The sequence below is a fragment of the Lissotriton helveticus genome, chromosome 2_1 (assembly GCF_964261635.1).
Source record: "Lissotriton helveticus chromosome 2_1, aLisHel1.1, whole genome shotgun sequence".
Taxonomy (NCBI): domain Eukaryota; kingdom Metazoa; phylum Chordata; class Amphibia; order Caudata; family Salamandridae; genus Lissotriton; species Lissotriton helveticus.
Genome location: NC_136059.1, coordinates 822,499,380 through 822,514,887, shown reverse-complemented (window position 1 = coordinate 822,514,887; position 15,508 = coordinate 822,499,380). Strand labels below are relative to the sequence as shown.

The 15,508-nt window shown below is 43.1% G+C and overlaps 1 protein-coding gene across 4 annotated transcripts in view; it reads left to right on the top strand.

Moving 5' to 3' along the window:
• The window catches only part of DTWD2 (DTW motif tRNA-uridine aminocarboxypropyltransferase 2), a 734,040-nt gene extending 731,443 nt beyond the window's left edge, over positions 1-2,597 (top strand). For all 4 annotated transcript variants that reach the window (XM_078677369.1, XM_078677367.1, XM_078677368.1 and 1 more), the window contains one exon: positions 1,643-2,597. In XM_078677369.1, coding sequence (XP_078533495.1) covers positions 1,643-1,813 — 171 coding nt within the window. In that variant the 3' untranslated portion in view covers positions 1,814-2,597. The remainder of the gene's footprint in view (positions 1-1,642) is intronic.
• Positions 2,598-15,508: the final 12,911 nt, after the last annotated feature.

Below are 15,508 nucleotides of genomic sequence, written 5' to 3'. Positions count from 1 at the left end.
AATAAGTGCTCCCATGTAACTCGTAGGTCGCAGCAAGCCTCATTCCGCAGCAAAACGGGAAGAAACCAATGATGAAGAATGCCACCAAGGAGAAACCCTGGTGGGTGAGGGTTATCTATAGAAAACACTCTGTTTTCCAACTAAAAGTGGAAGGCAAGTCCATGAGTGATGCCAGCCTGCCATTTAGGTAAGGGTACATCACCAAGGGACTTCAAGCCTGAAGCACCAGCTCCTTCCTGCTTGCTAAGGACCAGTGTGCTCTCTGAGGGAGAGGAGAGAGTTGGAGGGGGCGAGGTCCAGTGAGGGATCCTGGTGATTGGATATCTGTTGCAAGGTGAAGAGATGTCTGTAGCTCGTGAGCAGACCTAAGCCAGCGGCCCCTTGTACCAGAAGGGCAGATGTGAAGAATGCTGCCTTGCCGATCAGGCCATAGTCCGTGTTTGGAGCTAAGTCTGCAAACCCCCTACTTATGGAGAGGATCTCAAGGAACTTACCAGCATAGGAGGAGCATCAACAACTCCATGGCCGCTGCAGGACCATGTGTGATGAACTCCATGACACCTGACTGCAGCCCTGCCGGGCCGCATGTGATACACTTACTGAAGGCAACCACTGCAGCTTCAGTGGCCACATAGAGGGCGCGCTCAGAGACTTTGGTCACTCAGATCCTGCTGGTGCAGGTAAGACTGATGTATGGTCCAGACGTCCCCGGGGGAATTTGCCTGCCAAATAGCGCTTCAGCGCTGGAACACTTTTGGCTTTAAAAAAGAGTTGGAATGGTACTACTGAGACTCAGTCTACTAGTAGAGCTTAACCTGAATGTCGCCTATCGTGAATGGGGAATAACCACTACTGCTAGAGAGAGGGCAGAGTGACTCAGGGTCCTACCTACGAAACACTAGAGCCGGGACCTCCAACAACTGTGTGCATTGTTTGTGAGTGTCATATTGTACTTTCTGTTCGCAAAGAAATACCTCTTTATCCATAAAGTATTTTATTTATTTATTTATTTATTGTACAATCATTTATTGCTGCTGCTGAATCTATAAGATTGCGGTTATGCACTATTTAATTTATTTTTTTTAGTTTCCCAAAACGTACTTTGCTTATCTTGTATATCATATGTACATGTTACCGTTCATTAATTTTTTTCAAGCGAGATATTTTAGTTCTGTGTACTTGGGTCATGGATCTCAATTTAGGTTATTGACAACCATTTTGAGTAACGTCCTAAAGCTATCACTTATTCAGTCCTTTTGATGTTTGTGGAGTAGAGCTTTAGATAGTTTTTGCAGTGTCTTTCCTAATCACTGCTCTGCCTTTCTGCACCTTAATATGCTCTATGTCCCCACTCATGGTTCATTCTTAGAGGCAGTGACGTTAATGTATGTATGTTTTTGACTTATTGTTGAAAGAGCTTCTTGAACAAAAGGCGATGCTTCTTAAATTCACATGTAGAAATACTGTGACATCCTTCCATTGTCATAAGGTATCGCCTTCTCTACTGTCTTCATTTGTTAAACTGATGTAATGCTTAAGTTCGTGTACTTGTATTAAGTCAACAATGTGCTTTGTCCTTGGATATCTTTTCAAAGTGTTTGTTAAACGCTTCTTTTTTCCTGTTATTTCATTTTTGTGACAGACTATACTACGCCCCCTTCAAGCGTTGTGCTCATTTCAGATCCAGCACGGTGCCCAGATCCATCACAGCAAAGAGCATCTTCTGAAAAATGGTCTTTATGACAAGCCCATGCCAAAGAACAAGCGCAAGCTGAAGAAAATGGAGCTACTCGTTAACAATGTCAAAATTTAGCCGAGCTTGTACCGTAGTTTTCCTTTTTTAGCAAATCGTGTGTATGTGGGTGCGTGTGTGTGTGTGTGTGTTTTATTGAAATAGGAGGCTGGCGGTATTGAAATGCATATGTCAACATTGTCGATTTTTTCCTACACACAATAAAATGATGGTGTGTATCATTCTGAATCAGAAGTCCTTTACAACTGCACTGAATTGTGAGGTAAAATGTCTTCTTTATTGCTGAGCAGAGGCAGTGAACGCCTTACACAATGTCTATTTTCAATGATTCTAGTGGAAGTGATGATGACCTTACACTGAATGACAGCAGTAGTAATCCTTCTCTACATGGTGATTATGACAGAAACATCAATCAGCCTGGTTGGCCATTGGTGAGATATTACTTGTGTAATACCTTTTTTTGCCGAGGAACACTATAAGAGCAGAAATGACTGCCACCCTCTCAGGATGGACGTTATGTTTGGCCTGATGAGACCATGTTCAGTTAAGCCGTACGATAGGATCAAGGTGAAATAATTTTAGTTTAGTTTCACTTGTTGTTCTATGCAAGGTTAAGCCTCTTGGGAGTTTCTTTAATTAGCATTGTTCTCTACTAGATCATGTTTTGTTCTATTTGTTTTTCATGACTAGGGCAGCGCTTTACCGTCTGCATTCTCACATATCATACAGTACTGGTAGTTTCTAGAATTGGACCAGGTAGAATATTGATGTTGTGCTGCATCCGCAGATGCTTTTTATAATCTGACTTTAAAGATGTTACTTGTTTTTGATAAGATGTAGTATCTCTTAACCGCATGCGTGCGGCATGATTCCCCCCGTACGCTGGATTTTGCGAAAGCGCACTTTGCATGACGAGCTGGGCTCGTCATGAGCGTGCCAGGAGGCTACCTCATGACGAGCCCAGCTCGTCATGAGCGTCGAAGGGGTTAATACACAAGAACAAGGTTTATGTCAAATGGTGCATGGACCACTTTAGATACTATTTATATTGTATTCTGAAACCATATCTAGCGGGCTTTTCCAGGTAGAGGGTGGTACAGCAGGAGGGTCATCTGACATGTCTCTGTATTTTCAAAAGTGTATTCAGTGAGGCAAAATAAAACTAATCAGAATTTTGGTGAACACTGAATTACTTGAGGCTGCTGGCCTCTGCCTAATTTGCGAAGTCATGCATTACCCATTTTTGCCAAAGGCCCAAGGACTGAGCAGATCCGCATCCACATCATAGATGCTTGGATTCTTGTTCTTTTTCATACACTTTCCTTCTTATCCAATGCCAAAGCAAAAGAGTGTTGGTTATGAAATTGGTGTAATAATTGGACCGGTGACCTTATTATATTTTATTTGATAGCTAGCCAGGCAATTACATGTTTCCAGAACTGGATCTTTTTCTCTTTTCCGATAAGAAGATCTAGATTGCCAATTCTCCTCACTTCTGCTATGGACTCCTGCTTCATGGAAGGGTTTACATCTACCTCGTTTTACATATACTATGTCTCTCTATCAAGATCAAATAAAAAATTAATTGGCTCTCTTTTCGGAGATGACTTCTGTAATCATTCATCTGTACTCCAAATAGTATTGCAATCGGGCTTACATTAAATTCTCCTCCCAGTGTTTCTGAAATTACCTCAGACTCCTCCTCCCAGAATTGAGTTAAGGCAGGACACGGCAAACATATATATATTATTTACACCCAGGGCTGTATACTTCTTACACTCTACGCCTCGAGCCACACCCATTTCAGGAATCTTATACGGGGTCAAATATGCCCTGTTAAAGGCAAACAGATGTTTCCTTTTGAGGAAGGCAGGTTTTACAGTGGTGTATAACAGTTTAAGCTGGATTTACCAGGTGTCCTCCAGCTACAGAGCTTCTGGGCAAGCCAGTAGTTGTCTCAAATTGCATAAAGCTGTGGTCTTGTGAGGCCTCACAGAGAGGCTCGTACCATGTGGAGACTTCTTTTTTTAACCAGTCCGGACTCAATGTAATTGCCTCACACTACAGTCTCCAAAGCCTTATAATTTTGTTTTAATCCTCTACAACAGGAAGAAAGTTGGATCTACTTTAACTTAAACAGCTTCAAATTGGTCATTATGCAAAACAAAAATCCCATGACTTTAAACCTCAGTAAGTCCCCTCCAAATTGTAAACTATGCTGGCCTAGGAGGTATGTTCAAAGCACCTGTCAAACACTCTGGGGTACCCGGGGAATCATAAATGGCATCCATCTCGGAGTGAGGGGATTGCCCATCTAGATCTTATAAAATACCATACTAGGCCCCTGTTCTAAGAGTCGTCAATATGATTTTTTTTTTAAATAAAACTCCTCAATTTGACCCTCAGTTTTTCCAGGATATTCTGCTACCTTTCGAGCCCCAGATGAAACTATTTAAAAAGCTTTGAATCTTTTTAATTGCTTGTTTCTCAAACTGGAGTAGAGTGCATCTAAAAACAAATGTACGTTGGGAGGGTGCATTTTTTAATCAGATTAATATGACCATAGATTGACAATGGTAGATTTCGCCATTTTGCTTATAGGTTCTTTACTTCTCTTGAAACCCTGTCCCTGCTAACCTTGGGAATCATGTCAACCTTTAGTTCAAGTACCTCACTTTATTTTTCAAGAAACGTCACTATACTCTAGATTCCATGTCATGACTTCAGTCTCGTCATGATTTTACTTGTATCCAGACAGAGTTCCAAACTCAGAAGCTAGTTGCTCAAAATCCAGCACCATTTCTTCAGGGCACTTTACAAATAAGATTAAATTGTCAGCGTATAAGGCAATCTTCAGACACCCCTCGGCTTCAGAGGGGGAGATCTTAGCCCATTCTCTTACTTTGTGGGCAGGGAGTTCAATATTAAAATAAAAAAATATCAGAGATAAAGTGTACCCCTGACGAGTTCCCCATGTGATCCAAAGTTTCTCCAACAATGTACCATTGACCAAAACTCTTGCAGAAGCATTCGAGTTTATCCTTTTCAAAGCATTCACAAACTGGGTTGGGACTCCAAACTTGCCCAAACAGGACCACAGGTATTGCCAGTTCACCTGGTCAAACATTTTGGCCGTCTCGAATGTAGCTACTGCAATCAAAATAGAGTTGCCGAGCCTATATCCTCAGTCAGCTATAGCCTCTGCTAAGTAAGCTCTCTGCAAGCATAAACCCTTATTGGTGTTCAGAGATTAGCTCTGATGCAATGCCTGAGAGTCTTTTTGCTAGGATCCCGGTGAATATTTTATAGTCTACATTCAGTAGAGCAATAGGCCAATATCACTTGCAATGCGTGAGGTTTGTTTCTGTTTTGAGATCACTACAATTGTAGCTTCGGCCCAGGATGCAGGAGGCGAGTCCCCTTCCCGTGGAATGGCATTAAACAGTGACTTCCATATTTTTGGGGGGATCATCAAACAGAGATTTTTTAGAGTTCCCCCGGAATACCATTGAGTCCTTTGCTTCTCATTAAAGATGTTTGCCAAGGCTGAACTTATTTCTTTTCCCTTGATCTCCTGCATCAGGCTTTCCACATCTTCCTCCCTGAGGAAGGGTAAATTAAGGGAAAACAACCAGTCTTGTACCCTTTGTTCCTCTAAATTGCTTTTTCTTGTTGGTTTCTTTTGGGAATTTTACTCATTTATGGGACCAAACGCTGTAGCAAATATACATTGGAGTACTCACTCATCTAGGAAACGGCTCCAGTCACAGTGAGCTCGTATGGGCCATCACCACCTGATTGAGACCAGAGCTAATGATTACTTTGCACTGGTGCTTTTGCTTAAAATTGGTGCATTGGGAGATATGTAGACTGTTGTCGCTCAGGCTTTGCACCAGTTTTCTTCATAATGATTGATCTGTGCTCGCAACTGTTATTTGTATTGTATATTAGAACTGTAAATATTTTTGCTTTAGTGCATTTCTGATTTCCTTAAGCTTGACAGATTACTATGCAACCACCAAAGAAATAAGTATTAGTCATTTGGATTTTTTAATGATTGACATTTTAAAACGTGTTATTGCTTATCTTTTATCTAGTAGATGTGTTGTTAAACGTGAATGCAACACCATGCCATATCACTGTTGCATACTTAGAACTTTCCATTTATCGATTTGGCATTCTGAGGCGGGTTTCTGTTCCTTCTTGTCCAATAAAAATTACATTTGGACGATTAGATCTCTATTTATTCTGTAATGTCAATGGTAATGTCATAGCACAAAAGACCAAGTTTTACACCGTTATGCTTTTCATTCATATTATGAACGTTCTGCTGCCTAGCAACCAGTGGATGCATTGCAAAATCATAGATACTTCTGCTTCGCTAAGTTCAGCAGTCTGAGAAGATGGAACATTGTGTTTTTTTCCATCCCCTGTCTGCTGCTGTTCGGCTGCTCCTGTCAACTCTTCCCTTTCAAATATGATTGCAAGACATATAGTGTTCTCTGAGTCTTTGATGCTGTATATTTAGATCTGTGACATTTTGGCTAATTTCGTTTTGGCAGAGATAACCTCTTCTGAATCAAATTGTAAAGTGTTGCAAATATCATAATAGTTGGGGGAGGCATTATAAAAACAGTTTGGGAAGTTGTGTTCTGCAGTGCTTTTCATTGGAACACGCCCATGGACCAAAGGGTTTTGCGTCAGAGACCAGAGTGCAAATTGTATCTTGTAACAGTAAGAACTTATTATCCAGTCTAGGCAGTATAGTGCCTTTCACTTGAAATTAAAGTTGTCCATATAAAGTGTGCATAAAATGTAGTCAGAGCTTTGAGATTTATATACATTGAGCCTGATACACAAACTGAAATTTTGTAGTAATTTACACTTTAGTAGTAAGTTTCTACCACCATTATTTTCTGTGGGAATGTGTTGCAGTACCAGTTGTTGGCCATGTGTAGTGCTGGATTTACTACTAAAATGTAAGTTACTACAAAATTCCAAATTACCATAAAAATGTGGTTTGTGTATACTGAAAAGTAGTATACTTAACTCAAAAGTGTGAGTTATCTTTGTGAATAAGGCCCTTCATCTTTTAGCCCCATCAAGTACACATAATGACAGAGAAGTCACATTACCTGAGGTGTATTGGTTTGTCGATATGTGTTATGTGTTAATCCAACCACTTATTAAGCATACGTACTGATTAGTGAGACTGTAAGGTATTGGTCGGTTTTACTTGCCTGTACACTGACTGCAGGCATTTTGGTATTCATCAAGATTATGCATCACAATTTCAGCGTAAACTATAACTAGAAAACAGGTTATCAAGTAGGATTGTACACTTTACTTGGTGGCTTTACTTGGTGGGAGAAACACAGAGTTCTTACTACATCAAATACTGGTTTGATATGAAAGATGTGCCTATCTGAAATTTGTACCAAACCATTGAAGAAATGCAGCGAAACCTTAGCCGTTGGGAAAGATACCCTAATTTGAGACTGCATAAAAAAGCTAATGTGTGTCAGTAGTACTTTTGGCACTGGAAATCCAGGTCTCATGGGCGTTATTTGTGGTGTTTTGATCAACTAAAAGAACTCTATGTAATGATGGATCTGCGAATTAGTCTCTGAAGTAACCACCTTGTTGAAAATAAAATCGTGGTCGGTGTCCATGTAAGCTCATCGCAAATGTGCTTTTAGCAGGTTGATGATCTAAATTCAGTGACAGGGCTTCAGACAATGCCAAAGTCGTTGAATCAAGGCATGATGTGTAGTGTTGTTACTCGTAAACTGACTACTGGTTTACAGTGTTGTACTTATTCTGCTCTTTGAATGAGGCACCTAGGCACTGGTGCTCCGTGACATCAGTTCTGACTTTACAAGTGTATTATGTGGATCAGTATGGGAATCATGAAAAAAATATACCAATCTGCTCTGTTTCGGCAGTAGCTATAGGAAAGTCAGTGAGTTCGTACACACAGTGATTTTTTAACAACCAGAAGCCAGTGGAGGAGAAGGTGATAATAGGTCTAAGAGAGAGTGAGCTCTGAGTGGAGACAACTTCACATAATTTGAGACATCAGGTGAGAGCATTGAAATATCATATGTTTTTGTGAATTAGAGGAAGGCTGTGCCTGCTTTTATGGATGTAGCTCTGCTGTACCACAGTGTAGCGGTAAAGTTAGGAAAATATGGAAGAGAAAGCTTTTTTTTTATATATAATTATTTTTATTAACAGTCATCGACATAAACATACAGTACAAAGGATTTAGCATTTGTGTATACAATGGAGACAGACTGTGATCACAAATAAAACATTACTTTCCATTGGATGCTACAAAGTAGGAGCATCATCGTAGTCAATGCTATGGGGTGGACTACATATGTTCCTCCAATAAAAATTCCATGGGTCCCAAATTTTGGACCATTTTCGGGGGCAACCTCGAGCTATGTGGACTGTCTTTTCCCTGTACATGTACCAATCAATGTATTTTTTCCAGTCTACAATCGTGGGTGCCTGTGCTGCTCCCCAGAGCTGCCGTATATTTCTATTGGCTACTATAAGCCCAAGAGTGAACCATTGCTTTTGATGATTATTTAGGTCAGTGAGCTCCCAGATGTTTAGGAGGCATCTACGAGCCTCCGGACGGAGAGTGACTGTTAGTACTTCACTGATTACATTGTGTACCATGCACCAGTAGGATTGGATAAGTGTGCTGTCCCAAATTATTAAATGTGCCTAGCTGAGTGCATCCCCTTTTACAGTCCCCCCTCGGATACTCCCATATGTAGCAGTTGAGGCCCTGTGACGGAGACTCTGTAGAAGATTTTGAGCTGTATCAATCTAAGGCATGCTGCGATCGCGACTATCCTCAGGGAGGACACCGCTTTCTGCCACTCCTCATCGTCTATTTCAATGCCATCCGGCACCCATTTTTCCCGTAGTGCGTGGAGGGGGTTTTCCATGTTGTTTATCAATTTTGTATATATTAAGGTTATGGTTTTCTCGGGTAAATGACCGTCAAGTATCCTGTCCTCCAGGGGAGAAGTGTCAGGAGGGGAGGACCCCTTCGGAAGAAGTGATCGAAGTGCATGGCAGGCCTGTGCGTAGTGAAATCGTTCCGAATCCGCTAACTCATTCTGGTGTTGAAGTGTGGTAAATGACTTCACATCGCCCTTGTCCCAGAGGTCCCTGATACGCTAGATCCCAATAAATTCCCACTTGTCAAATCCCTTTGATTTCCATAGGTCACCCAGCATTTGGAAGTCCCACAAAGGAGTTGCTAAAGTGGGTTTCTGTCCCATCCAAGCGATCTGTTGGCTGCGTGCCAGGCGTCGGCCGAATGTTTAGTAGCGCCCGTGAGTGGATATCTACCTGGTTTTGAATAGATCACCCAATTGTTTGTCCCCCCGGGGAGGAGCCACTTATCCATGTTATAGCCGGGGTCATCAGGTCGGCCATATACACCGTGGTTAATAGCCGCAAGATGTGCTGCCCAATAATATTTCTTGATGTCTGGTAGGCTGATGCCCCCATCATACCAGTTTTGTGTGAGATTATGTAGTGCAATTCGCGGTTTCCCTTCCACGGGAGATCTCGCTGGAGCCCTTCAATTTCTCTAAAGTATGAGTTAGGGACAGGATCAGATGAGTTCTGCAAAGCATATTAAAACCGGGGTAGGGACATAATTTTAAAAAGAGCTGCTTTGCCCAAAATCGAGAGAGGAAGCGCTTTCCAGCTAGTTATATCGTGTTTAAGTCTTTGCAGTTGTGGGACGAGGTTACAGGCTTAACAGAGCGTCCGATCTAGGGAGATGTATATCCCCAAATATTTAAAACCTTCCATAGCGATTTGTATTGGGCAATCTCGCAGTGGTGGGGTGGGTCTCCCTTGAGGGCATAAAGAATGAATTTCTGCCAGTTGACTGAATCCGGAGTACCTGCCAAATATAGTCAGGATGTCAAGGACAGCAATCGGGATTTCCTGGGGGAGGAAAGATCTTCCCAGGCAGGGGACCAACGCAGTCCGCATATAACTGGATATCTCCGGATCCTTGCCACAAAGGGTTTTAGTGCCAAAGCAAATAGTAGGGGAGAGAGAGGGCAGCCCTGACGGGTCCCCCGACTGAGCTGAAAGGTGTCTGAAATTTTTTGTTATTGACTACGACTTTCGCCATAGGTTCCTGGTATATGAGGCGTATCCATTGTATATAACCCAGTCCAAATCCCATCTTCACAAGTGCTGCGAAGAGATAGGACCACTCAACAGTATCGAATGCCATTGTGGCATTCAGGGAGACAATTACTGCCTGCTCTTGAATAGTGGCCGCTCTACCCAGAACACCGTGGACCCTGCGTAGATTCAGTGCGGTATTTCTGTGCCTCATGAAGCCAGATTGATCCAGGTGTATTAGGCCCCCTATGACGTTTACTAAACGATTAGCTAGTAATTTGGCCAGTATTTTAGGTTCTGCGTTGAGGAGCGAGATAGGACGGTATGACGCAGAGTCAGTTTTGGGTTTTCCCTCTTTGTGGATGGTAACAATAGTGGCTACCCTCTGGTCTATTGGCAACAATCCCTGCTCTTGGCTATCCTCGTACATGGACTTTAAGTATGGAGCCAGCTTGTCAGGACTTAGTTTGTAAAGTTCAATAGGAATGCCTTTGGGACCCAATGCCTTGCCGGAGTGTATTGATCGTATTGCAAGTCCTATTTTGTGTGTAGTCAAGGAGCTATCAAGAAAGTCATGGTCATCAACCGGAGGTGTAGGGAGATAGATATCCCTCAGGAGTTCGGTAGAGTTGTCTTCTTTGTACTTTGCTATGGACTTGTATATGGTGTGAAAGTGGTCTGCAAATTGGTTAACAATGTCCTGTGGGTCTGTTATGGGAGACATCCCTGCATCTCTAAGCTCAGGGACCAGTCTGCTGGCCCACTCCTTTTTCTCAAGCCAAGCTATTAATTTCCCTGCTTTGTCACCCAGGTCATAGATTCTGCCCAACTTGTCCCTCCCTAGAGTTTTGGCCTTGTCGGTCACTAGCGCCCTATAACTATCCTGTTTAAGGCAAAGTGTGTGGTGTGGAGTGCCTCAGGTGTAATATCTGTCTGTAGTTCTTGTTCTTGTTGGTAAATCTCCGCCTCAGCTTGTGAAATTTCTTTGTGGCTATCCTTTTTTATCCCTGATATTAAAGATAGGGCTCGACCACGAATCACTGTTTTAAAGGCTTCCCACAATGTTTGGGGATATTCTTCTGTCCCCTCGTTCTCCCGGAAAAAGTCGTCAATGGATTTGATCAGGTCTTTGTGAATTTTCAGGTCCCGTAGATACCACGGGATCATGAGGGCAATTCTCCCCACCTGTGCTCGGCTGAGGACTATGTGTACCCATAGTGGGGAATGATCGGAGATGCCCCTACCTAAATGTCTAATTTCATGGATATATGCGATTTGTGGTGCAGGGACTATAATGTAGTCGAGGCGGGAGAAACTATTATGTGCGCCGGAATGGAACGTATGTTGTACTTTTTCTGGGTGGTATGTTCTCCGCCCATCAACAAGTCCTATGGCCTCCAGAAAGTCTGACAGCCAGCGCGACGACTGTCCAATTACACGGGGGTGACGATATAGTGTGCCTGAGATTACGGAGTTGAAATCCCCCCCAAGTACTAGCAACCAATCCGGTAGTGCTAGTAAAATAGCGCTGAGGTCTTTAAATGTGGTGGCCTGTAGACCCTGTGGAATGTAGACTGACATAAGAGTAATGGTCTGACTACCATGTACCTGTGACCTCAACGTACCTACCCGGATAATTAGTCCAAGTGGAATTTACAGTTAGAGGAAATTATTTATTCATCATAATACCCCCACCACACAAATTAAATGTGAAGCCAGCGTGTGCGATCATTTTGTAGCCCCATCTGTGCATCGCCTTAGATGAATTCCCAACCAAGTGTGTTTCTTGGAGCATGACAATATCAGGTGTAAGTCATCTAATGTGTTGGAGAGCAGCACTACGTTGAATCTTGTCCCCAAGCCTGTTAATATCCCAACTTAATAGTTTAGCATTCTTGTCCCACTGTGTACACATTGATTCTAAAATAGATTTCTGTGTCTTCTACAACAAGGTCAGTATGTACTGTTGATGAAAAAAACGCAAATATAACAAAAGGGGGGAGAGAGAGAAAAGTGGATCCAGTCTCCCTAAGCATCATGAATAAACAAAATAGAATCCACTAGGAGGGTGGCCGTGGTCCCTAAAGAGATGGGGAGCACACAGTGTTGTTTAAATGCCCCTCACACACCAACAGGCCCCTTGGTGTCATGCTTCATCATCGGGGCCTTCGCACCCCTCTACGGGATGCGGCGTGCTGCGACAAACGACTACGTAGGAGCACTTTGGTAGTGAACTATGTGAGGGTGTATAATGAAGGGTGTGAGTGAGGTGAGGTGAAAAAAGTGAGTAAAAAATACCTGGCACTCAGGAAACAAATATTTATTCTGTCCTCGGCTGGTATTAATAAAAGGTGCAGAATCTGGTTGAAAAAATACGTACTAGGGTATATCAACCATTAACAGTGTCAACATGTTTCGGAGCACAAGGCTCCTTCTTCAGGACGAGGATATGCACTATAATCCTCACCTTACTCACATGAAATGTGAAAGTGTTCGAAAAAAAAAAATTTAAATAAAAATTCAATGTGTAATGTACCTATCAATGTTTTAAGAGAAGGTATGTTCGTTGCGCCCAATTGGCGTTTTGAAAAAAACCTGTAAAAGAAAGACATAATAAATATACTAGTCGGATGTCCAGGAACATAGTAAACATGCTAGTCGGATGTCCAGGAACATGAGGAAAAAGTATTTCTTTCCTAATAAAGGTGAGTTTACAGAACACAACTGAGGCTCTGGTACCTTGTGAAAGAAAGACACTTAGAGAGGGACACACAACCCTAAACACACACACATACATACATGCAATCTCCCAGATATAAATGGAGGGAAAAAGGGTTAGCAATGATGCAGGCTTACTTATGTTCAAAAACTCGGAAGGCCTCATGAGCCTATGCGTGGTATTGGGGGTATGGTATCTCTCTTCGTTGCCCAGTAAACAACCTAAAAGATAGTAATAGCTGTATTGTAGGTAGTGAAGTAGAGATTAATCAATAAAACAAGGTTACTGATACGTGAGAAGCATCCTCGGTCTTAACTAGCCCTACTCACGGTATCTGCATGGATCGATCGCCTGCCTTCCCCTTAACGCTGCTCCGGTGAAGTAAGCCGTTAGGAGAGAGGCTCGCTTTTTATACTCTATGGTTTGGTTAATTGGTTGAAGTAAATTGGATAATCAATAGCGGAAGGACGCCCATATAAGGCCAAACTACCCAATTCCTTTCCGGTATTCATGTGGTCCCCGGAACAGCGCTGGACATGGTTGCGCTGGCTCGGCGGTAGTGAATCCCGGGACGCGCATGCGTGAACCCAGATTCGTGCCATGTGCGGTGCGCGCATGCGTCAAGCCGAAAAACGGCCAGCGCATGCGCAAACGGGTGGCACTGCATCGCCGAGTACTGCTGATCGTGATTATTCAGCCTGTAGCCCTCAATGTTTTAAGAGAAGGTATGTTCGTTGCGCCCAATTGGTACAGGCTGAATAATCACGATCAGCAGTACTCGGCGATGCAGTGCCACCCGTTTGCGCATGCGCTGGCCGTTTTTCGGCTTGACGCATGCGCGCACCGCACATGGCACGAATCTGGGTTCACGCATGCGCGTCCCGGGATTCACTACCGCCGAGCCAGCGCAACCATGTCCAGCGCTGTTCCAAGGACCACATGAATACCGGAAAGGAATTGGGTAGTTTGGCCTTATATGGGCGTCCTTCCGCTATTGATTATCCAATTTACTTCAACCAATTAACCAAACCATAGAGTATAAAAAGCGAGCCTCTCTCCTAACGGCTTACTTCACCGGAGCAGCGTTGAGGGGAAGGCAGGCGATCGATCCATGCAGTCACCGTGAGTAGGGCTAGTTAAGACCGAAAATGCTTCTCACGTATCAGTAACCTTGTTTTATTGATTAATCTCTACTTCACTACCTACAATACAGCTATTACTATCTTTTAGGTTGTTTACTGGGCAACGAAGAGAGATACCCCCAATACCACGCATAGGCTCATGAGGCCTTCCGAGTTTTTGAACATAAGTAAGCCTGCATCATTGCTAACCCTTTTTCCCTCCATTTATATCTGGGAGATTGCATGTATGTATGTGTGTGTGTTTAGGGTTGTGTGTCCCTCTCTAAGTGTCTTTCTTTCACAAGGTACCAGAGCCTCAGTTGTGTTCTGTAAACTCACCTTTATTAGGAAAGAAATACTTTTTCCTCATGTTCCTGGACATCCGACTAGCATGTTTACTATGTTCCTGGACATCCGACTAGTATATTTATTATGTCTTTCTTTTACAGGTTTTTTTCAAAACGCCAATTGGGCGCAATGAACATACTTTCTCTTAAAACATTGATAGGTACATTACACATTGAATTTTTATTAATTTTTTTTTTTTTCGAACACTTTCACATTTCATGTGAGTAAGGTGAGGATTATAGTGCATATCCTCGTCCTGAAGAAGGAGCCTTGTGCTCCGAAACATGTTGACGCTGTTAATGGTTGATATACCCTAGTACGTATTTTTTCAACCAGATTCTGCACCTTTTATTAATACCAGCCGAGGACAGAATAAATATTTGTTTCCTGAGTGCCAGGTATTTTTTACTCACTTTTTTCACCTCACCTCACTCACACCCTTCATTATACACCCTCACATAGTTCACTACCAAAGTGCTCTTACGTAGTCGTTTGTCGCAGCACGCCGCATCCCGTAGAGGGGTGCGAAGGCCCCGATGATGAAGCATGACACCAAGGGGCCTGTTGGTGTGTGAGGGGCATTTAAACAACACTGTGTGCTCCCCATCTCTTTAGGGACCACGGCCACCCTCCTAGTGGATTCTATTTTGTTTATTGATGAAAACAATGCGCCATTAATCAAACAATAACCCATAACCCGATGTGAGCCCCCAAACCAACTACCCCCCACCCTGCTTCCCTGCACGCTGGGCGTAGAACTGCCTGTCGCCCTAACTGGTGAACTAAAGGAAGAAAAAAGTGGGGTGCATCACCCCGCCCCCTTGCCATTCTGAGCCTGTGTCTGGCTGCTCAAAGAACCAGGTCCATCCCCCTGCTTCCACTCTCAGTTTTGCCGGGAAGATCATCGCATATTTGAATGCTCGGTTGAGTTTTTTCTTGACCATCAGAATGACCTACTCTGCCTCTGTACCATCTGCATAAAGTCCGGAAAGAAGTTTATTTCAGCATTTTCAAAGCGAAGGGGGGAGGTCATTCTGGCATTTTGGAGGATCGCATCTCTGTCTCTGAAATTTAGCACTCTTGCTAGCATCAGACGCGGAGGAGTCCCCGGTTTCGGACGACCTCCCGGGACTCTGTGCGCCCTTTCTACTACAAAGAATTTACTGAGGACTTTTGGCTGCAGGTGTTTCAGGATGAGTTCTTCTACGAAGAGGTTTGGTCTCTGTCCCTCCGCCCTTTCAGGGACCCCCAGTATACGTATGTTGTTTCTCCTGAGACGCCCTTCATAATCGTCCAGTTTGTGCTCAGTAAATTTACGGAATGTTTGCAGATCTTGGATGTTTCCTTGAAGATTTGCAGCGTCCTCCACAAAACTCGACGTGGTGATTTCCACTT